The 22,446-nt window shown below is 63.8% G+C and overlaps 1 protein-coding gene across 2 annotated transcripts in view; it reads left to right on the forward strand.

The window, feature by feature from the left end:
• Positions 1 to 18,397, forward strand: part of ASIC4 (acid sensing ion channel subunit family member 4) — a 65,135-nt gene extending 46,738 nt beyond the window's left edge. For both annotated transcript variants that reach the window (XM_054830098.1, XM_054830099.1), the window contains exons 2-10: positions 13,189 to 13,333; positions 13,514 to 13,641; positions 13,732 to 13,891; positions 14,269 to 14,325; positions 14,431 to 14,584; positions 14,988 to 15,079; positions 15,393 to 15,472; positions 15,841 to 15,945; positions 16,219 to 18,397. In XM_054830098.1, the coding sequence (XP_054686073.1) occupies positions 13,189 to 13,333; positions 13,514 to 13,641; positions 13,732 to 13,891; positions 14,269 to 14,325; positions 14,431 to 14,584; positions 14,988 to 15,079; positions 15,393 to 15,472; positions 15,841 to 15,945; positions 16,219 to 16,338 (1,041 nt within the window). In that variant the 3' untranslated portion in view covers positions 16,339 to 18,397. The remainder of the gene's footprint in view (positions 1 to 13,188; positions 13,334 to 13,513; positions 13,642 to 13,731; positions 13,892 to 14,268; positions 14,326 to 14,430; positions 14,585 to 14,987; positions 15,080 to 15,392; positions 15,473 to 15,840; positions 15,946 to 16,218) is intronic.
• Positions 18,398 to 22,446: the final 4,049 nt, after the last annotated feature.

The raw sequence follows: 22,446 nt of genomic DNA on the forward strand, positions 1-22,446 counted from the left end.
CCCCTGCGGAGGAGGCAGGGCCAACACGGCATCTGCTGCTGCTGCCCCCAGGAAGGGCACGGAGCATCCCACCTTTCCGGGCAGCATGGGACAGAGGGCACTATGCAAATCCAGCCTAGATTGATGCAAGTATTAATTATGTCCCAGCAGCTCAGCTCCCACCCGGTCAGGCAGGGTGCCGGGTGCCGCGGCTGCTCGCACAGGAGAGATGGGTTTGCACTGGCAGCACGTCCCCTACGCCCGTCCCCCCATCCCCAGCCTGCTCACGCCGCCCCGCTGCGCACCGTGCTGTGCTGTGCCGTGCCAGGCCAGCCCTTCTCTCCCAGCCCCGTGGCACTGCCTGGCCCAGGAGGCAAAGCCGTCACTGAGCGGGGAGGCGAGCAGTCTGAGGCAGGAGCGGTGCAAGTGCTGTCAAGAAACCTGGCATGCCCAGCTCTGAGGTCCTGCTAATCAGAGAGTGTCTGCAATTACACGTGCTAATTACGGGCAGAGGTTCACAGCGATTCCTGCCCTGCCGGCATGGCACTGGTCTCACTGGGGTGCTCTGCTCCTGCGCAAGGACAGGAGCAGATAACCAGGGCTGCTCAGCCAGCTCTCCCTGCCCAGGCACAGTGTATCACAGCCGGGCCCCCTGCCCAGCCCTATCCCATCCCCATCCCCATCCCCATCCCGTACTGGACATGGGTCCAGCATGTGCGGTGCTGTCCTTGGAGCCCCTGCGCGTGTGGCTGTGACAGCTGCTCCATCCCCGAGTCCTGACTGATCAAATCTCAGTGGAATTGCTTTTCAGAGGGAGTTTTTCAGGCTCTGACCCCCCTGCGCTGCTGCCGCTCTGACATCCTGTTTCCTTATCGCCTGACATGACCTTAATTAACTCCCGGGGCTGATAACACTCTGGGCTTCTCCTCCAGGAGCTGTATCTCGGCATCATGTCCTGCCTCACCCGCTCAGAGACCGCCGCAGAGACTGCACAGGCAGCCTGGAGCAAGGGAGAGAGGGGGCTGCGTGGCGCAGGCAGGGCAGGGCAGTGATAGCTGGGGACACTGGGGTGACATGGAGGGGATGGGTCGGTACTGGAGGGGGTGGGTTGGTGCTGCACTGAAAGTTGCAGGGGAGGTGCTGACCGGGTGGAGATGGCTATCCTGGTGCAGAGGTGGGGGTGAGGGCAGGAGGGGGGGGCTGTGCTGATGCCTGGGGCAGGGTGGCGAGGGCATCCATGCCAGGCAGGCAGAGGTGCTGTGCAGCAGCATGGAGAGGTCCTGACTCTCCTCGCACTGCTGCAGGCAGAGCAGAGGGGCTGCTTGGTTGGAAGCCAGGGCGGGGGGCTCAGGGGGCTGAGCTGTTTGGGCCCTGCCACCCCAGGGGGCTGCCAGCCTGCCTGGCCGGTCCTCTGCCACCAGCCCGGGCAGATTGAAATGCTGGCACTGATGACTTTTGTAGCCACTTTATCTCCCGCACTTGGCAAATATTGGCGGAGGGGAGATGATTCAATAGCAAGGTTTGCAGATGGGAATCTCGGTGTGTGATCCCGCCGGCTCCGTGCTGTGCGGCTGCAGCAGCCGCCGCTAGCCGGGGGGCCGAGCCTGGCAGGGGCACAGCCCGGGGCCTGCAGGGCTACTCCCAGGACCTTCTTCCCACAGAAGTTCCCACGGACTGGTTCCCAGCAAGGCAGCGGTCTGAGCTTCACTGCGCTGCAGCTTGTGTCTTCTGTTCCGGCACAGGCAGCTCAGGCCCTGGAGCAGGGTCCCCGCTCAGGGGTCCTGTCACTCAAATGCCCCCAGACCTGTAGGCAGCTCTGCCCTGGCAGCATCCGGGGTGATGCCGTGAGCCCTGCAGAAAGCAAAGGGTGCAAAATGCTCTCAGCCGGTCTCCTCCTGGCTTGCAGCCACAGAACCCTCCTCCCCACAGCTCCTAGTCCCCAAAATCCTGCACATCTCAGGTGCTCAGCTCCCATCCCCAGGTCCCAGCTCAGGCAGCAGGTAGGATGGGGAGCCAGTTGTTCCTGAGGCATCTGTGGGCAGGGTGAGATTGTCCCCTCTGCTAATGCCTGCAGACATGGCGGGAATTGCATTTTCCTGAAGCTGGGCATGCAGTGGAGACCACGGGCATTATGAAACGTGTGTACAGATACTGCTGCTCACAGCACGTGATGTATGGGCTTCTGCAGGCAGCACACGGTCCTGGGAATGTGGCACTGGCTCCGAGCAAGGGGAAGGGGAGACGGTCTGAAGGACAGAGGAGATGGGAGCTGCCAGCGCTGCTCCTCAGTGTGTGGAAGGCCAAGGGGGCATGAGGAGGTGGAAGGACTCCCACAGCTGCGGGGGCAGGTTGTCCCATCCCATCCCTGCCAGGACATGTCCCTGCTCCCATAGCAAGCCCTGGGAACCAGGAGGAGCTGGGGAAGGACGGACTGGGAAGCTCCTGCAGACACCGAGGACCAACACAAAGTCAATGTGGCCCAAGTGTCCAGGAGGGGCAGACACCCCGGGAGTCCTGAGACCCCTCAGCCCATCACTGCCTGCATGGCAAGCAGAGGATGGGGATGCAGGGATACAGGGATGCAGGGATATGGGCCGCGGGGTTGTCCCTGCTCACAGGTGCCTGCGCCTCCTCCCCTGCCTGGCAGCCCCAAGGAGGGAGCCCCTGCCAGCGCCGGGGTGCTGGGGCTCTGTCGATCAGCCCCTCCGCCCGGGAGCACGCAGGCTGGGGAAAGCCAACCCCTATCATGTTTGTTCCATTGATTTAGCGCCGCGGAGAGGGTTTAATCAGCCTTTAGCCTGCACGCTCCAGCATTAAGAACAAATCCATTAGCCACGAGATAACCACAAAGGGTTGCGCTGAGGCTGGATGAGGTCCCAGCGCCTTCAAGATGCAAATTGGCAATCAAAGATCAAAGCCGCGCAGCTCCCTAATCTCTACTAAAAGGGCTCAGCTATTAACGAGCCCTTTCCTGCTGGGCTGTGATCACCCCACTTCAGTCGGATTCCCGATGTGCTGGTGGGTTACACCATCACCCCGACCGGCCCCCCTGGCCCCCGTGGCCCCCCCAGCTGGCCCTGGGGAGGAGGGTGCAGCCAGGGCTCGGGCTGTTTGTTTGCATGTTGTTTCCTTCAGTTCTGACATGCTGGGGTCAAATTTGTGCTGGCAGAGAGCCCAGAGCCCCCAGCATCATCGGGGAGTCAGTGGCTGGAGGGGAGGAGAAGGGGAAGAGGCAGGAGTCAGGATGGAGCAGGGTGGGTGGGGGAGCCGTGTAGGGCTTATGCGGTGACTTTGGGGACAGGGGGATGGGGGGGGGGATGCTGGCAGGCAGCTACCCCTCCTGCTGCTCAGGGATTTAGCCTGGTTCAGCCCCTGCCTGGCTGCACCAGGTGGCTCAGGGCAATCCCTGCTGGCCCCAGGGAAATCAGTGCTGGGGACTGTGGCAGGGGAGGGGGGGGGGGGCAGGCAGCAGTGTGTGGGTGAGGGACCAGGTCTGAGCAGGGTGCCTTGGAGCCAAATTCCCCTTTTTAGAGTATTCCTGCCCACCCCATGTCACCCTGGGGCAGGGGGTACACAAGGGCCCAGCTCCCATAGCCACCCTGCTGGCTCCCATGTGGTGCTGGGGTCAGGCTACAGGTTGGGGGCTTCCCCCTGCTCCCTGCCCAGGACATCCTGCCTGCGGTAGCTCCTTGCACGGCTGCCCCATCAGCCCCGCGAGTCCCAGCTGCCCTGCACCATGCAGGAGAACTGCGAAGCCACCGAGCTGTGACAGGAGCAGCGCTGCCAGCACTGTCAGCAAATCTCTGGCAGCACAGATGTGTTCTTTGCTCAGCCTGGTCCAGCTCAGGGACCCGCATTCCCCCGCATCCCACTGTGTTGGTGGGAGGTGGGGTGAGGCACCCTGGGATGGGCAGGCAGGGGATCCATCCACCCTGGCAGTGGGGAGCAGAGGGTCGTGCTCGGCTCTCCTGCACCTGTGGACCCGTTCTACCGGCAGCCGCTTGGCGAGGTGCCACTTGTGACTCTCATGGCACCCCCAGGCAGACAGCACAGCCTTGCAAGAGGAGCAGGCAGTGAGGCGCTGGCAGCACCTCAGCCAGGGTGACAATAAATCTTATCAGTGTAAACCCATCCGTAGGCAGCAGGATAACCCCCGTGACAACCCGGCTAGTGCAGAGGCTTCATCTGCACCGTGTCATTGCTGTGGATTTACAGATAAATGACACGGCTGGAGGGACCGTGTCAGTGCCAGCACCTGCCGGCTCCCGGGAGGTGCCCCCCCTCCTGCCCACCCCTGCCCTGCAGCTGCAGGAGCTGCCATGGCCAGGACGGGGGCGACCCAACGACACTGGCCATGGCGTACCTGGTGGGACGAGTAGACAGAGCAGGCCTGGTCTGACACCCAGCAGGGGAGCACCTGGATAGGTGAGGATGGAGGGAGTGGGACATGCAGAACAAAGTGGCATTGCCCTGCCTGCTGTCCTGGCCCTGCTGTGTCCTACGTGCACCATCCCACAGAGCCCTGCATCCTCCATCCGCCCATGGGGGCACGGGTATCGCGCAGGCTGGACCACCAGCGCACGGTGTGCACGGTCAAAGACCAGGAAATGTGTGTGTGCGCGTGTGACACTGGCAGTGTGTCCCCTAGGCTGTGTGACAGCGCCAGGTGTGAGCAGCACCACGTGCGAGACAGCACGCTCCGTGGGTTCAATCTGTGTGCACATCCCTCTGTGTGTGTATGTGTGTCCCCGGGCAGCCGCCCCGCTCCAGCTGGGCAGCGGGGGGGGATGCGTGTGTGCCAGGCGTGGGGTGCCGGCGTGTGCCCGCCAGCGCAGCGGGCCCGGCGGAGGCTGCCGAGCGAGGCGGGCTGGCAGCAGCCGCTGCCCCCGGCCGGCGCGCCCCGGCTCAGCTCTTACATCTCCTGGCGGCGCAGCCGCGGGAGCAGTAATGAGATGGAGCAGCAGAAGGACGGCGAGATAAGGCTGCCTGCGCTGCCCCAGCAGATTAAACGCTGGGATTAAGCAGGCGGTGCCAGCTCTGCTGCCTTTTTATCTCGCTGCTTCTCCCCTCTTATTCTCCCGCAGTCGATAGTGAACGGTCTCCGAGCTGTCAGCAAAGGAAATTGCTTGTTAACCCTTTGGGGACGGGAGGCACGGCACTCCCTGCACGGTTGCTTTCAAAGAGAAGCGGTCCCCAGGGACGGCGCTGCCTGGAGAGCTCTGCCTGCGCCGGGCAGGAGAGCAGCGGGGACTGCGGTGCTGCGCGCTGCCTCCCCGCAGTGCCCCGGCATGGGAAGGGGGCAAGGTAGGGCCCGCGGCACCCAGGATCTGCCACCGTCTCTCAGCCAAAAGCCACCAGCATCCGACCAGCACCGTGCAGAGGCACTGATGTACCTGCAGGGCAGGGGGCATTCTGCAGCGCTGCGGTCCCTTCGGGGTGACAGCAGCCAGAGAGCACAGGCTGTCTGAGCTCTGCAAAGGAGCGCCAGGGACACTGCGTACCCCACTTTCGGGTATCCTTGGTGCTCCCTGCTTCCTTCAGCCTGCAGGATGGATGGGCTCGGCACTACATCTCTGCATGAAACTACAGCACTGAGGATCCTTCCCTGGTCCCGGGGCCAAGTGACACAGACCAGCCATGTCTGCACAGCACTGTGCATGGTGCTGGGTCTCCTCCAGCTGCCAAGAGGAGCCTGCTACCCAAAACCATAATTATTGCTCTCTGTTTATGTGTGTGTTTTGTTGGGTTTGCAGCAGCGAGACTGAGCTGCAGCCTATCCCAGAGCTTATCCGTAGCGTGCTGTGCTGTGTGCCTGGGGGTGGCGAGCCGGACGCAGGGGGTGTCTGAGGATGGAAGCTGTCTGGAGAGTGCCAGAGGATGCACAGAGTGATGACAAGATCGCTGCTCAGCACGGTCCAAACCCAGGCCAGGGAGCATGTTTGCAGCTCAGCAAGCTCACTCTGGCATGTTTGGGGGTGCAGCTTTGGTGCACCTTTCCCATGGGGACACTGAGTGCCTCCTGGCTCTGCCCCATGGCTTTCCCCATCTCCCTCCCAGAAACCTCCTGCAGCCCCTGACCCATGTGCTTAGGGCGAGACCAGGGTAAGTAGGTGGCATGCTCAACATATCAGAGAGGATTGCTGGCTGCCAGCAGGCTGAAGTGGGCTTCCCCAGCTCCTGCTCCTCTGCCTCTCTGCACCCCTGTCCTGCCCTGCAGCACACCTCCTCCCGCTGCTAGCAGCCCTGGCACTTCATCTTCTGCAATTCCCTTGGCATTGGCTCCTTCACCTGCCCAGGTGACCCTTTTGGTGGATGCTTTAAAGTGCTTAGTGTAAGCAAATCATATGAAAGCACAAGCCACTGTGAGATCTGCAAGGGAGCATGTTGGCCCTGGCCAGGGCAGTGGTCCCGACCTGGGTGGGGTGCTGCCCCACGGCCACTGTGGGATGGGGAAGGCAGAGTCATGCATCTGCGTGAGCCAGGGACCTTGCCGGAGCAGTGTGCTAGCCCTGGGCAGCCGGAGCTGAGGAAGCTGCTGGGGAGCTGGAGCAGATGCCGTGCCAGGCAGCCGGGCTGAGCAGACGAGCAGAGCCTGAATTGGGAGAGGAAACCAGGAACGATTGGCACGTGCGGGCTGGCAGGCTGGAGGCTGCGAGGGGATGGGATTGCTGTTTATAAATACATCAAGGGAGTAAACACAAGGGAGGGAAGAGAGCTATTTAAGCTAAGGGACAATGCTGGCGTGAGAACAAATGGTACAAACTGGCCATGAATAAATTTAGGTTGGAAATGAGGAGCTGAGTGAGATTCTGGGATGAATTCCCCCCAGGAGCAGCAGGAGGGGAAAGCACAACTTTCTGATGGCACTTGCTCTGCTACCGGAGGCAGCTGTGTGCTTCTGCACAGCGGGGTCAAGATACAAGCACCTGGGGTCCCCAGCCTCTCGCCTCTGTGTCACAGCCACCCTGGCTCCGTGTGGCACTGGCAGCACTGACCCCTCCAGCTCCTGGCTTGGCCGGTGCAGGACTCCTGGGGCAATGGCTTGCAGGGAGACCTCCTTCCCTGGCACACGAGTTTGGGTGTGCCATCATAGATGCTGTTCCTGAAAGTGGGATGGTGCCAACGTCCTCCTGCTTTACTGATGTCACTGGCAGCACTGGGGCAGATGCGCAAGCTGTCCTTGCCTGTGTGCGCGGTGCATCCTTCTGCCATACGTTGCACTCCTGTGCTCCTTACCCACCAGGAGCAGGGAGCCCTGGTCTGGATCCTGCCTGTTCCTGGGAGGCATTGGGCTGCATGCTGGCCCCGATGCAGCAGCTTGGCAGTGACCTGTTCACCCTGCCTGTCACTGGGGCTTGGGTGCCTCCTGCCACTTTGCCCGGCTGGCGGTGCAGCCCACGGCACAGCTGAGCACTTGGTATTCCGGCAGCGAGCCTGCTTGGCACGAGAGGGGCTCTGCCAGCCCCACACACCCACGTCTCTGCTGCTGGCTCAAGCCCTCCCAGGGGGGCTCAGCTGGCACAGGCTGGCCTGTGGCACAGAGAGAGGAACATCTGTGGTGGCAGGAGGGGTCCCAGCCCCTCCAGGATGTGCCTGCAGCATCCCCCAGCCCCTCTGCCACCAGCTGCTCTCCCTCCTCCCGGGGAAGCGGATCAGGGTGCTGCAGAGGATGCTCCAGAGCTTGACCCTTCACAGGACAAGGGGAAACAAGGAGCCTGGCCCAGCGCTGGTGTGCCCTGCTGGGGGCCGAAAGTGCCCTGCTCTGCCAGGACTGAGGCTGCAGAGCCCAGTGCCCCATGGAAGCAGGAGCCCATCCCGGCTGCTCTGTGTGGGGCAGGGGGCTGCGCCGAGGGGCTGCCAGTGTGGGGGATGGTGGTGCTGCCACCGAGCTGGGGTCAAGCCAAACTGGCATCGTTCCCCAACCCCTCCTGGGAGCAGGGAAGGGAAATGGTGCGACTGTGCATGAGAGGGGGACGTTTGCAGAGGCGAAAACATCCCACTGGCTCAGAAAATTGCTGCAGAATCGGGCTTGAAATGAGTTGAAATTGCTGAATCCAAGCGGATCTCATATCCCGGGCAGTTGCAATGCTGGCGTCAGCGCTGCAGCTTCCCTCCCGGGGCACCCAGGCAGGGCCTGGCCGTGCCGTGTGGGGGGAGCAGGCTGCTGGGGATGCAGTGGGGGGCTGCCATGGGGAGGCTGGGGATATGGTGAGGGGCTCTGGCAGAGCTGGGCTCTGGGGCTGGGATGGCCGCAGTGGGGGGCAGGAGCAGAGCAGAATGGGGCAGCATGTGTGGGTGTGTCTTTGCCCCAGCTCTACCAGTGTCACCCCAGTTTGGCTGCAGCTCCTGCGCCATGTCTCCTGGCCAGGGGCATCCCTGTTCCTCCAGCTGCCTGCCCTCACTCAGGAAGCAGCATTTCCAGTTTTGGAGGCTGCTTTTCTTTACACCACAGCCCATGCTGATTTGCTCTCTGGGCTAGGGTACCTGGAGATGACCCTCAAGGTTACCCCTGTGTGGCATCCCCACCAAGCCCAGGGTAGGCAGCACTCCCATGTCTTCACATCCCTGTCCCCATCCCTATCATGCCCCAGTGATGACTGTTCTCAGGGGTGTCTCTGTGTTGGGGTGCTTGCTCCTGCATGGTGTTGCCCATGCCCAGGGCCTGCCTGCCATCTGCGTGTCCCAGCAGGGATGTGGGAGCAGGGCTGTGTGTCCCAGTGGGGATGTGGGAGCAGGGCTGGGTGCCACAGGCATGCCGGAGCAGGACCCACCGGTACTGCACGTGCCGCAGCTCGTTTCCCTCGCATGAAAACATTTGGCTGGAAGCTTAGTGCGGCCTCTTGTCTCCTCGGAGCAATCAGGATTTGTCGCTGCTTGCAATGTTTAACGTCGTCTTCCAGAGGCTAAATACTGTGGGGAGCTGTGTAAGCCGCGGAAATACCTGCATGAGCTGGGATCAGCTGGAGGCTGGCACAATGGGCTGACAGCAGCGGGGATGGGGGACTGGGAGTGCATGGGGCTGGTCCTTGTACCCCCCCGGTGCTCACGGATGGGCTGGCGTAAGCTGGGTTGAGGATGCTGGGGGCCAGCACCTTGTTCCCGTGGGGCTCCCTGCAGCAGGGGAGCAAGACAGTGAGACCCAGGAGGGTGGAGGGGAATTGGGGGGGCTGGAACTGTGTTGGGTGGGGAAGAGGATTCCAGGAACCCCAGCGATCTCTGGCTGGGATCCGCCTGCTGAGGCGCAAGCAGCTATTTCTGTCAAGGTCAGCATGTCTCCACAGCAGAGAGCAGGGAAATGAGGAATCGTGTCGAGAAATTACCTCCCTAATGGGGTCTCCCCTGCACGTGAGCGCAGCATGGGGATGCCAGCATGCAGCAGCTGAGTGGGGAGACTGGCACACGGTGCGGAAATCCTGCTGCCCCAGCCCGGAGGCTGCAGCACCCACGGGTGCCCAGCGAGCGGAGCAGGGTGCCTGGGGCATGGCAGCATCCCCGGCTGGACACGTGTGCTCCAGCCCTGCAAGGCACTTTTCTGGGTCAGCTGCGGGGAGGAAATCATGTTCCTGGTGCAGGCAGGCTTTCCTCTGCCCTCCTCCTCCTCCTCCTCCTCCTCCTCACACGCTCCCTGTTATCTAATTGGGTTTGTCATGCTGGAAAGGCAAAGCCCTTCAGGACTGTGCTGTGCTCTCGCCAGTGCAATTTCACAGCTGGCCTCGGCACCCCGGCAGCTGACAAGTGAGTAACTCAGCTGGGCGCCACAGGCACCCTTGCCCTCCCCACGCGCCCCTGAAGCTCTGCCTGCCTGCCTGGGGCTGCAGGGGACAGGCAACAAGGCCACCGCCACCGCTGGACCTTCTCCTCCAGCCCAGCCCAACAGTCTGTCCCCACACGCCCCAGTCTCTGCATCCTGTCCCCATCCCTCGCCCTGCTCCAGGGTTATTGCGATGCTGCCTGGAGATGTCTGAACCAACACGAGATGGAAGCGTTCAGAGAAATGACATTTCCTCCAGCCTGGGAAGCTCATCCTCCGTTTAAAGAAAACTAATATAAAAGCTGCCCTGGTGTGCAAGGGGCTGATGGTATCAGGCTGGCAGCCTCCGGCTCTCAGAGCCACAATAAATCTCAGCAAGGAGCCGAGCCAGCTCGAGTAGTCCCACGCAGATGCGCCGGCACGGGGGGGAGGGGGAGGGTGCGGAGCCGTGTGCCAGGGCTGGTGCAGGGACGCACAGGCTGGAAGGGACAGCTCAGTGTGGGGTGGGGTGACCCACGGGGCTGGTCCCGAGAGTGCAGGGAGCCCGCGCAGTGCTCCTGCTCACCCCCGGCACTGTGCCGTGGCGGGGACGGTGTCAGGACCGGTGACAGCTCTGGGGCGTGGGGCCATGTGGGTGGCGAGGGCTGCTGCACAGCCTTGCCTTTGTGTCCCCGGGGAGCTGAGCTCTGTTCCAGGGAAGCACTGCGGCCCCGCAAGAGCGTTTGCTCCTCCGGCAAAGCAAGCAGCAGCGCTGGCATCCCGTGGCGGGTGGGATGGGGACCGTCCTTCCCCAGGGCACGCCGTGCCGTGGGGCTGGCTGCTCCCCGCCGCTGCCTGCCCAGCGCTGCCTTGGCGGGGCTGGGATGCTGCCCTCCCCTGCCCTGCGCCGTGCCGCGGCAGCACCCGAAGCCGGGATTACGATGGGAACCAGGGAGCGCAGCGCGGGAGGCGGGGGGAGGGAGGGGGGAATCCTGCCTGGCCCGGCTCTGCCCCGGGGACGGCGGTGCCAGGCCGGGCCGGGCCGGGCCGGGCGAAGGGGTGCTGGGCGGGGAGGGTGCCCGGCGGGTCCGGCGCTGCCCGCCCGCTGCAGCCCAAACGTGGGGCCCTGCTGCCCCCTGCCGGAGCCCGGCCCCTCCGGGCCGCGCACCCACCGCCCGCCCTGCGGCTGCCGGGGAGCCGGGGGGCCGGGGAGCTGGGGGCCGGGGGGCCAGGGAGCCGGGTCCTGGCCCTGGCCAGAGCCAGCAAGGGCCAGAGCTGGCACACTGGGTGCCCTTTGGGCTGGACTGGATGTGCAATAGAAGTGGGGTGGGACGGAAGTGCCCTGCCACCCCTGGGAACCAGAGGTGCTGCCCGCTGCCTCTGCTCACCTCCCTCAGCCCCTGAGGCCAAACACCGTCCCTGACCTGGCGTCCTCCTGTGCCTGTCACCAAGCTGACAGCTTGGATCCTGGCCGGGTCCCCGGGATGGCTACGGAGTCATGCCTTGCCCATGCAGCCAGGCTGGCAGTATGGATCGTGCTGGGAGTCACTGCTGAGGCGAGAAGGAACTCCTCTCTTTCCAGTCCCCTCTTTTACCGCTGCCCTCCTCCTGCCCAGCTGCCATAGAGCAGCAGGGATGCTGCCCTTCATGGGGGACACGGCAGCCCTGGCTCATCCCAGGGCTGTGGAGGCTGCAGGAACCCCCCAGGGCCAGCCCACGCCTCAGCAGGGCCAGTGCCCAAGGTGGGTGCCTGGGAGCAGTGGCAGCGGGAGATGAGAGGCTGCTGGGGAACGCGGTGCTGAGCTTTGAAGGCACCCTGACAAGCTGTCGGGGCCCTGCCAGCCACACTGACAGCCTGGTGCAGAGACACCCCCCCGCTGCCGCCGCCATGCTCTGATCACAGCCTTGCCGTCACTTCAAAGCGCCCGCCGTGCTCAGGTGGGTTCCCAAGCAGCATCCTGCCCCACAACTCTACTCCTTCTGCCCCACAGCCCCGCTTCTCCCACCCAACAGGTCCCAGATCCACTGGCATCCCCAGCTCCAGGGTGGGGGGATACCAGGGTACAGCTTTGGGGACCAAGGTATACATGTGGTCCCGAGCAGCATTGCAGGAGGCAATGGTCCCCCAGACCTGGCACTGTCCTGCCTCTGTGGGGCAGGGCCCCCAGCCCCAGAGCAGACATGGGTGGGGACCCTGAGGGTCTAGGCAGGGATCCAGGGGGGGCTGCAGTGCCAGGGCAGGGGACAATGGGGATGAGCCGGGGAGCAGCATCCCTAGGTGCAGGGCTCACACAGCATAGCTGGGACAGGGCATGACTGTCCAGACATGGGTGCCCACCACGCTGGGTCACTGGGTGCTGCCAGGTCACCCTGCCTGAGGTAACGCAACACACCCCTCCCCGTCCCAGCCTGGCTCGGGGAGGAATTTTCCATTCCCGAATGGAGGTTGGGGGAAGGCGTGTGTTTGCAGCAGCCCCCTCCTCTCCCTCCCCTCGCCCGTCACCTGAGCAGCTTGGGAAGGCGCCTGCCACGTTTGTCTCCAGGAAGGTACGGAGCAAAAGCCTCCCGGGAGGGAGAGCTCCCTGGAGGGGACCAGGGACCCCGGGCAGCCTCGGTGGCAGCCTGCACCCCACTTTCCAGAGGAGCCACCCTGCTTGCAGCCATGCCGCTGCCCTTTGCCTGCTGCCAGGATGGGGAAGCCCTGGCAGCAGCTCAGGATGGCGATGCTGCCCAGCTCGCCGTCGGCATCCTGAGAGCCACCAGGATCCCTGGGCTGCACTACATGTGCACCCGGCCACAGTCCCGCCTGCGCCGCCTGCTCTGGAGCCTGGCCTTCCTGGCCTCCGCCGGGCTGCTGGCCACCGGCACAGCCGACCGCCTGCACCACCTGCTGTCACACCCCGTGCACACCCGGGCACGCCTCGCCTGGGCCCCCCAGCTCCGCTTCCCAGCCGTCACCCTCTGCAACCCCAACCGGGCACGCTTCCTGCGCCTCACCAAGCCCGACCTCTATTCGGTGGGGCAGTGGCTGGGGCTGGCCCAGGAGAATCGCTCGCTGGTGCCCGAGATGCTGGCCGTGCTGGGGGAGGACCGGCGCACGTGGCTGATGCGTCTTGCCAACTACTCGCGCTTCTTGCCGCCCCGCCGCTCAGAGCGCACCATGCAGAGCTTCTTCCACCGCCTGGGCCACCAGATTGAGGACATGCTGGTGGAGTGCCGCTTTCAGGGAGAACGCTGTGGCCCTCAGCACTTCACCCCCGTGAGTCCCCTCCTGGCAGGGGCAGGACAGCTGGGCTGCCCCGTGGATGCTGCGAGCAATGCTTCATCCCTCCCAGCAAGGGCAGAGAGATAGCAAGACTGTAACCCCCTTTCAGCACCTCCATGGGATTTGAAAGGGGTCCCTGGACCTCATCCTGCTTGCAGAACACCCTGCCAGATACCTGCCTGCTCCCTCACTCTCTCCCTTTCGCCATCCCCAGGTCTACACACGCTACGGTAAGTGCTACACCTTCAATGGGGACCGGAGGAACCCGCGAGTGACCCGCCAGGGCGGCATGGGCAACGGGCTGGAGATCATGCTGGACATCCAGCAGGAAGAGTACCTGCCCATCTGGAGAGAGACCAGTGAGTGGGACTGAGGCACAGTCAGGACATGGGTGAGGGGTGCTGGGAGGGAGGGCTGCTGGGCAAGCAGGGCACCCCGGGGGGTATGGAGCAAGCAGGACACCGGGGGGGGGTGCTGGGCCCCAGCGTGCAGGTGCTGGGTGGGTGCAGACATGCAGACACTCTGTCCTTCTCCCACAGACGAGACGTCATTCGAAGCTGGCATCCGGGTCCAGATCCACAGCCAGGATGAGCCACCCTACATCCATCAGCTGGGCTTCGGTGTCTCACCCGGCTTCCAGACCTTCGTGTCCTGCCAGGAGCAGCGGGTAAGGCAGGATGCCCCACACTCCCTGGGAGGTGCCGGCAGGCACCCAGCCTGGCGCAGCCCTGCAGCGATGCCCCTTTCTGCCCTGTAGCTCACCTACCTGCCGCAGCCCTGGGGGAACTGCCGGGCCAGCGTGCAGGGGGAGCAGATGCTGCCCGGCTACGACACCTACAGCATTGCTGCCTGCCGCCTGCAGTGCGAGAAGGAGGCTGTGGTGCGGAGCTGCCACTGCCGCATGGTCCACATGCCAGGTGAGGGGCATGCATGATGGTATGGGGACACCCCGCTGCCCTGACGGTCCCACCTGGGGCTGCCCTAGCCCCCTACAGCCTGCACACAAAGATCACCCCTGCCCCATCCCTCTGCACCCAGGGACCACCCCGTCCTCTCCGCATGCTGGGTCAGCCCCTGTCCTACCCTCCTTACACCCCAGGTCAGCCCCTTCCCTGTCTGCCTTGTACGTGGGGGCCACCCCTGCCCCAACCAACCTGCACCCAAGGGCCACCCATCCCCATCCCCTCCGCACCCAAGGGCCACTCCTGCCCCACTGCCTTTAGGCAAGCGAGTCGAGGGTGGGGGGCAGAAGTGGGCCAGACTCCCACCCCCCCAACCAGCTGCTTTTCCACAGGCAATGAGTCCATCTGCTCCCCCAACGTGTACATCGAGTGTGCTGACCACACGCTGGGTAGGTGCGGCGGCGGGCTGGTGGCTGGGACCCAGATGGGTCTCCCCAGGGAGGGGGGGCGGGGGGGGTTGCAGCCAAGCCATGCCGACGGGTGCATGCCCCCAGATGCGGCAGTGGAGGACAGCCAGGAGCGCTGCAGCTGCCCCACGCCGTGCAACCTGACACGCTACGGCAAGGAGATCTCCATGGTGCGCATCCCCAACAAGGGCTCGGCGCGCTACCTCGCCCGCAAGTACAACAAGAACGAGACCTACATCCGGTGAGCTGCCAGCGCCAGGGTGTGCCGGGGGGGGTGGGCAGGGGCTGGGGACACTGGGAACCTGGGGGATCCCCACCCCACTCCTGGCAGTGTGTGGGGAGCGGGTCCTGGCACGTGCGGTCCCTGCCCAGGGGTGGCTGTGACTAGAGCGTCTCCCAGACCCATCTGTGTCCTCTCAGCCCTCCTGCAGGCATCTCCCCACCTCACGGTCCCTCCCGACCTGGGACATGCCCCTTCCATGTCCCCACTGCACCAGCCTGAACAACGCACCAGGGCCCTGGGAGCACCTGGGAGCACCTGGAAGCTGGGGTCTGGGGGATAGGGTTGTGAGGTTTGGGAGGCAGTGGGGGTGGGAGGGTTGGTGATCAGCCCCCCCTTGCTGAGCATTATGGTGACCCCACAGGGAGAACTTCCTGGTGCTGGACATCTTCTTTGAGGCACTCAACTACGAGGCCATTGAGCAGAAGAAAGCCTACGACCTTGCCGGGCTTCTCGGTGACTCCCCCCACTTTCCCCTGAGACCCTGAGGCGTGGAGCTCTGGGTCCCTGCCCAGAAGAGTATAAGGCTGGTTGGGGAGGGACTGCATGGGGCGGGAGCTGGCCACAGCTTGGCTGAGGGGTGGCATGCTGCTGGCCATCCCCTGTCCTACATGTCCCCTGCTCCCTCTGTCCTGCTGTCCCTGTCCCCGTCACAGTGCCGTCCCCCTTGTCCAGCAGCCCTGGCACTGCCCGCAGCTCCGCTGGCCCACCCTGGGGTCCCAGCAGGCTGCACAGCAGCTCCCGGTGACCTCCTCCTCCTCCTCCCCAGGGGACATCGGGGGACAGATGGGCCTGTTCATTGGTGCCAGCATCCTCACCATCCTGGAGATCCTGGACTATGTCTACGAGGTGCACTGAGCCCTCGGGGCTGTGGCTTGGTGGTGGGAGTGGGGCCATTGCATGCAGGCGAGGTGCAGAGCGGGGACTGGGCTGCCCAGGGAGGGGGTGCTGTGTGTGGCCACCCCAGAGGGCTACCTACAGCCCCCCAAATTGGGGAACTCCCAGCAGGAGGCAGTGGGAGGAGGATGGGTCCCCCAGCATCCCTCTGTGGCGTGGGGACTGGGGCGGGCAGCGGGCAGAGGTGCTGTCCCCACTGTCAGCCCCGTGTCCCCCGGGCAGCCAGGGGAGCGGGAGGCAGGTCCGTGCAGACCGGAGTGCCCACAAACGGGGTGCTTGTCTGCATGCGGGTCTAGAGGTGACCCCCCATCTGCACCCAGGTGATCCGGGACAGGGTGAGCCGGGTCCTGCGCCGCTCCAAACCGCCCCTGAAGAAGCCCTCGGGCAGCATCGCCACACTGGGACTGGAGGAGCTTAAGGACCAGGTACCCCCGGGGGGGGAGCTGCCTGGGGAGCTGTAAGGACAGGGCCTGGGCAGCGTCCACTCTCGCCCCGGGAGGAAGGGACATCATCCCAAGAGTGAGGGACAGCACCGCTCTGTGTTTGGTGACCTCAGGCTGCAGAGCTGGGGCAGCCCCAGGGTGGCAGGGAGCTGCGTGCCCCCAGGGGGGCTCCTGGGACAGGCTGTGCTGGGTGGGTCTGGGGGGGGACAGGGTGCATGGGGTCGGCACCCACCCCACTGACTGCCATCCCTGCAGAGCCCCTGTGAGACGCTGGGCCGGCATGTGGAGGGCGCCTACAACGCAGGCATCCTGCCCAACCACCACCACCGCCACCACTACCCTCACCAGGGCGTCTTCGAGGACTTCGCCTGCTAGGCCAGCTCGGGACTGGGGGGGGGGCAGGCCCCCGCCACCCCCCTCCCCACCACCTGCATGGAGAGGGACCGCAGCACCGGGTGCAGCGGGTGCAGGTTCCCGCCTCCCCCACCCCACCACGGGGACCGGCCGCACCGTTCACCCCCGGCGATGCTGCTGGAGCTGCCTCGGCACTGGCACCGGAGTGGCCCCCCCAGCCCTTTTGCCCGTCCCCTCCGCTTGCCCCCAGCACGTGGGCTCGGCCTCATCTCAAGCACACGGTGTGGAGGGGGACGGGCACACTGGGGGGGCTTGGGGGAGCAGCAGGGTGCAGGGCAGAGGGGCCCTGGCAATGCAGAGCACGCAGGGGGTAAGCTGGGGTTTCTGCGAGCCCCTCCAAGCCCTCCCCCGCTGACCCCTCCTGGGTGGGGGTCTCTGCCCTGCATGGTCCCCCCCAGGAGACAGATGTGTCTGGAACAGCTTCTGCCCACCCCAGGGACCCCCCCACACACACCTTCCTGCTGTGGGGCAGGGCAGCGTTGCAGGGCACCCCTCTGAGCAGCACGGCCCCCCGGCCAGCCCAGGGACACCCCACCTGCAGCCACACCTGCATGGCACCACCCTGACCCCTGGCACCACCACCACTGTGACACCCCCCTAAACATCTGCCCACCCTTCCCCGGCCTCATGCAGCCTGCCAGGGCTGCAGCCCCCCCATTGCTGTTCCCAGCCAGACCCCTGCACTGTGATTCCCCCCCACTCCAGTGTTGGTCCTCGATAGCCCCCGGTCATTGCAGCACTGCAAACCTACTGCCTCCCCCCTCCCCTGCCCCCAGTCCACCATGCCCCCCCCATCCTCTCCTTGCCCCAGGTACTGCCCAAAGTGGCTCGTTCCTTGGTGCACCAGCCCAGCACAGCCCAGGCGGCGCGGGGGGGTCCTGCCCTCGCTCCCCTGCCTGTCACCGCTCTTTTGCACCATGCACGTACCCCTTGCCACACTCCCACCCCCAGGTGCTGAGCACCCGCTGTGCCTCCCCCAGACTGTACGTGGTTAGGAGGGTGCCCCGTGCCCAGCACTGCCCGGACAGCCACAGCCCGACCCGCCAGCCGGAGCCTTGGCCAGGACCGGCACCCACAGCCCTCCTGCCTGCCCTGAGATGGCAGGACCCACAGCAGGACCCACGGCAGGACCCACAGCGCTCCCCCCATCCTGTCGGACATTGCCTCCTCCCCCTCCACTGTAGCAGACACCAGCGCAGGGCAAACTGCCCCAAAATATCTCAGGAGGGGGGGTGGGCTGGCAAAGCCCCCCTCGACACACACGCGCAGTAGAGAGGGGGACCCCGGAGCAGGAATTTGGGACCTCTGGAGGAGGCTGGGGTGGAGCCAGGTGGCCCCTGGCCCTGCCAGTTTGGTGCCCACCCCCGGTGCCCGCAGACGGAACACGGCCGTTCCACGCCGTGGCCAAAGCCATAGATGCAGGAGGAGCCATCATCCTTGCAGCCCCCCAGGCCCCACACGTGGGAGGCGCAGGGCAGAGACTGGAGCACTGGTGACATGCTTGGCAGCCCTGGCTCTGGGTACACGCAGCCCAACAGTCCCCCAAAATATGCGCCTGCATGGAAATGTATTCCCCATCAGTGCAAGCAGCTGGCTGCACAGTGTCCCGTGTACCCCAGCATGGGGGGGACACAGCAAGCGTACCAGTGGGGCAGGCACAGTGCTGCTCCCCGGGGAGCCCCTCCAGAACACCCCATGCCAGCTCCCCACAGGGTCCCCCTGCGCCCACCACCCAGGCGCAAGCAGGGGTGTCCCTGGAGGGGTGCCAGGCGTTAGCCCGGGGCCGTGCCTGGGCCGTGCCACGGCCGTGCCAGCCAGCCCTACACCAAGGTCTCCTGCGGTGGGTGGGGGGTGCGGGATGTGGCCCCCTCCTTGCCAGTGGGAGCAATGAGCCCTGAGCGGGGTGGGCACGGGCACCGCGGCGGGAGGGCCGGCACGAATGCCCTCGTGCTGGTGAACGTGAGAGATGTGTGTCACTGTTTTATAAATGTACAAATGCTCCCTAATAAAGAGGCACAAGTAGGTCTGGAGTTGCCTCTGAGGGGCTGGGGGCAGCAGGCAGGGTCGGGGCAGACAGAGAGGTGGAGGAGCCAGTCCCACCCAGGGAGGAGGTGGCAATGGGACACAGGGAGCACTTTACAGCCCTGCAGTCATGTGCTGGGCACCGCAAGAGCCAGCGTGCCGGGTCGCCCGAAGGTGAGCATCTCTGCATCGCTGCCCACGGAAAGCCTTGCCTGCTGCCCGGCTCTCTGAGCCCCGGCTTGTGCAGAGGTGCGGCGGTTGCTGGCTGGGAACCAGCTGCAGGAAGTTCCAGAGCTGTACCCCGGCCCTCAAATCACTCCCCGGGGCAGGGCGGGCACCCCACCAGCGCCCCACCAGGCTCTATCAGCCCCAGGCAGGTGGTGCGGTGGGGAGGACGGGCTCCTGCCCCCCCAAGGGGCTGCTGCAGGGCGGGGGGCAGATGGGAGGGCAGAAACATGGGCTGGGGGTGCTTTGGGAGGTGGTCCATGGACACCCCATCCTAGAGCGGCACCCTGCACCCCTGCAAACACCCGTGGGGTTCCCCCCTGTGGTAGCCATGGCCCCCCTGCTTCCATGCCTGTTAGCAGCGCCAGGCACAGCCCCCGTTGGTTTCAGGCTGGTGCTTACCCTGGCACTGCCGGCACGTGGGATCACCAGCACGGTGCTGGCTCCTCCGGCACCCGCTACGGGCCACAGGTCCTGTGGCCTCAGCAGGGGGGCACAACGCAGGTAAGAAGACAGGGTCACCATCGGCTGTCCCACAGTGGGACCTCCTGCAGGACCCCTATGGGTGCTGTGGGCAAGGGGTACGGGGTGAAACCAAAACGGGGGAGGCAGAGGATGGGGACAACCCAGATTTAGCAGCCCAGGGCCAGCCCCAAACCCCAGCGCTGTGGCCCCCAGGTGCCCCCTCCCATGCTGTGCCTGTCCAAGGGCCACCAGGGGTTTGGTCCTCCCAGGGACGGGGCCGCTGCCACCCGGGGCTCGCCAGGCTGCAAAGCACCATCAGCCCAGCCCAGCGCTGCTTGAATCGCTTGTAATGAGCCACATGAAATAGCTGGGGCATAATTAGAAGGGGATCCACTACAGTGAAACAGGCCCTTAATTTTAATGAGTGCAGCCCTCTGGACAAATGCCAGGCACCTGATCGCGGCAGGACCGGCTGCACTGGTGACGGCTCCTGTTGCTGTGGAGGTGACAACCTTGGCAGACTCAGCTCCTGCAGGATACGGTGCTGGCCCCAGGGAGCGGGCACCAGCATGGAGCAGCCGGCGAGGAGCCCTTCTGCCCACAGGATGGGCATCTACTTGGGCACTTCCCACCATGCTTCTGCTGCCATGCACCACGATTACAGCTGTTCCCAGAGAAAAGCCACATTTCAAAGAAAACAAACCACTGGCTTGGGAGCGAGTACAACGGGGCACATGGCCCCCCTGCTGTCACCTCCTCCCCATCGCCTCCTGCCCGCAGGTGCTGGTGGTGACAGGCAACACCTGGAGAAAGCAGAGACCCTCAGGATCTCCTGATGACCTGAGCGTGCCAAACTTACTGCTTTGCTCCTGGCCATTTCCCCATGACCAACCTGCTGGGAAAATGCACTGGCGGTGCCTGTCGGCAAGGGCCAGGCAGGGGACACATGGCCACCGCTTTCCTGACACTGCCCACAGCGCAGCTTTCCAGCGCTTGGCCCCTGCAGCGGGCACGCAGGCTGGAAAAACCAAGGAGGCAATTCAAATCTAAATCCAATGGAGCTGCCTGCCTCTCCCTCCACCCCTTAAGCTTCGGGCTCCTGCAGTCTGCCCGTGCCAGGGCTGTGTGTCCCGGGAGGGGACGTCCCCAGGCACAGCTTGGGTGTGCTGACACCCCAGTGCAGGCAAAGCCCTGCGGGCAGACACATGCCCGCAGCAGCCCTGCCTGCACTTAGGGCTAACAGCTGTTTCCCTCTTCGTCTAAAGGCTCTGATTTCCCCAAGCTTGGCTAGTAAAGCCCCTGGCTGAACCCCCCGGCTCCCCACACCCTCTGGAGCAGCACGTCGGGCTGTGACCCGGGGCATTGGGCGCAGGCAAAGCCCGACATCTCCCTGCCTGCTCCTCCTTAAGCAGGCTTCTCCTGCCTTTGCTTGCAGCCAGGCGGAAATGTTTGCCAGGGTTGGGTCCTGCTCTACGGCTCGCAGAGCTGCTCCGCCGGGACGGGCAGCGAAGGCACGGCTGGCCCCTTCCCAAGGCAAGCACAGCGACGAAAGGGCACTGTGCTACCCCTTGCCCTCCAGCCCTCCCCTGGCACAGCCTCGCTTCCTACCTCCTCTTGACGGTCAGCTATCGAGCTGATTAACATCGCCGGGGCTGAAGTAGCTCTGCTGCAGGGTTTAGCGCAGCCAGAAGTGACCCAAGCAGGACTAGAGAAGCAGACTTTGCCTTCTCCACTTGCAGGCTCACGGAGGCATTTGCAGAGAGGCACCTGCATGACCGCACTGGGGGACCAAATCTGGGGGGGGGGGGTGTGCAGAACAGCAGAGCAGCAGCTTGGGTTTTCCCCAGTTTAAGTCCTTGCCATGGTGTAGGAAGGAGAGGGGAGGCAGGTGCCTGCCCAGCCCGGGTGTGCCTGGCCGGCCCCTCTCGTGCTTCAGAGTGCTTTGCTCTGAATCGGCCCTTCACACCCTCTTCCAAAAAACTCCCCAAGAGGAACTTGCGTTGCTCTTCTCAAAGGCTGTGGTGAGCCAGTAACACTTCTAGATAATTTTCTCAAGTGAAGCAGAAGTCTACAGGCAGCAGACACGTTTTCTCCTGCCCTGTTGGGAAAATTGCCCTTTCAGCGCTCTGCCTCTGCAAACACGTCTGTGCAAACATCTGCACGTTGTACAGAAGTACCGGCCAAACCTGAACAGGCATTGCAGAAAGTCCCTGTCTGCTCAGCTGCCCCTATCAGCACCCGGGGCCGCTCCTCCCTGCCTCTTTCAAGGGTGTCACCCACCGTCCCGGTCCAGCGCCCTGCCTGCACCTGCCAGCCCTGCGCAAGCGGGAGGGGGGGGTTTCAGCATGCTGCAATGCTGCATGTAACTTGGCAAACACCGAAGCAGCTTCAAACACTGCCAGCTCCCTTTGAAAAGGGAGCAATAACTGTGCTGGGAGCGCCCTGGGGACTGTCATTTGCTCGTAGGTACGCTGGCGCGGGGCAGGCTTCGCTGGTGTCGATAGTGCGGAGCAAATAGCTCTGACTCCATCTGGGCAAACAGTAAAGAGGAGACGAGCAACTCTAGACCATCTTGCGACAATCAAATGACAATTCAGCATTTCTTTTTGCAGCTCACTTGATTTGAAGACAGTTTGCTTTATTACCATTTGGATACTCTTCTTGCACCTAATCACATCCAACTCCTAGGTCTGCTTTTCAGAGCAGAAATGTATCCATAACGCACCAGCATTCACCTCGCTTCCTTCTGTCCCAGATTCACATTTAAAGGGAATTAAGGATGCGCTCGGGGAAGATCAAAAATAGAAATATTCAGAGCAAGCTAACGGTTATCGTCTGAAATATAATAAAATTATATTTAAACATATACGCTCCTACGCCGTGGATATGAAGACTGGTGCAGGAATATATGAAGCATCTTTGGGGAAGGCATGCCACGCAGCCCAGGGCCTTTCCGTGAGTTTCGCTGAGCACCAACAACCTGGTTAACATCGTGAAGGTTCAGTTAATTTTCTTGGGGATGTCTCTTTGATACGGGTGTTTCATGAACAAGTAAAATGTGATGACCAGAGGACTGGTGGGAAGAGCGTGTGGAGCCATGAAAATCATGCCTGGAGCAGGCAGCACGGGCAGGGGACACAGTCCCCAGTCCGGGGCAGGACCACAGTGCTCTGCTCGACTCAGCACCATGGCAGCGGAGAACTGGAAACCACAAGATGCTGAGAAGCCCTGAGATGCAAAACAGCCCGTAAAAGGGTAAAACCAACGCAGAGACAGCAGGTCCAGCCCTAATGATTCAACACAGTGCTCGGGGGCAGTTTCTGGCCCAGGAATTTTCCTTCAGAGCTGATCCCAGAT

Source organism: Grus americana, chromosome 6, assembly GCF_028858705.1.
Source record: "Grus americana isolate bGruAme1 chromosome 6, bGruAme1.mat, whole genome shotgun sequence".
Classification (NCBI taxonomy): Eukaryota; Metazoa; Chordata; class Aves; order Gruiformes; family Gruidae; genus Grus; species Grus americana.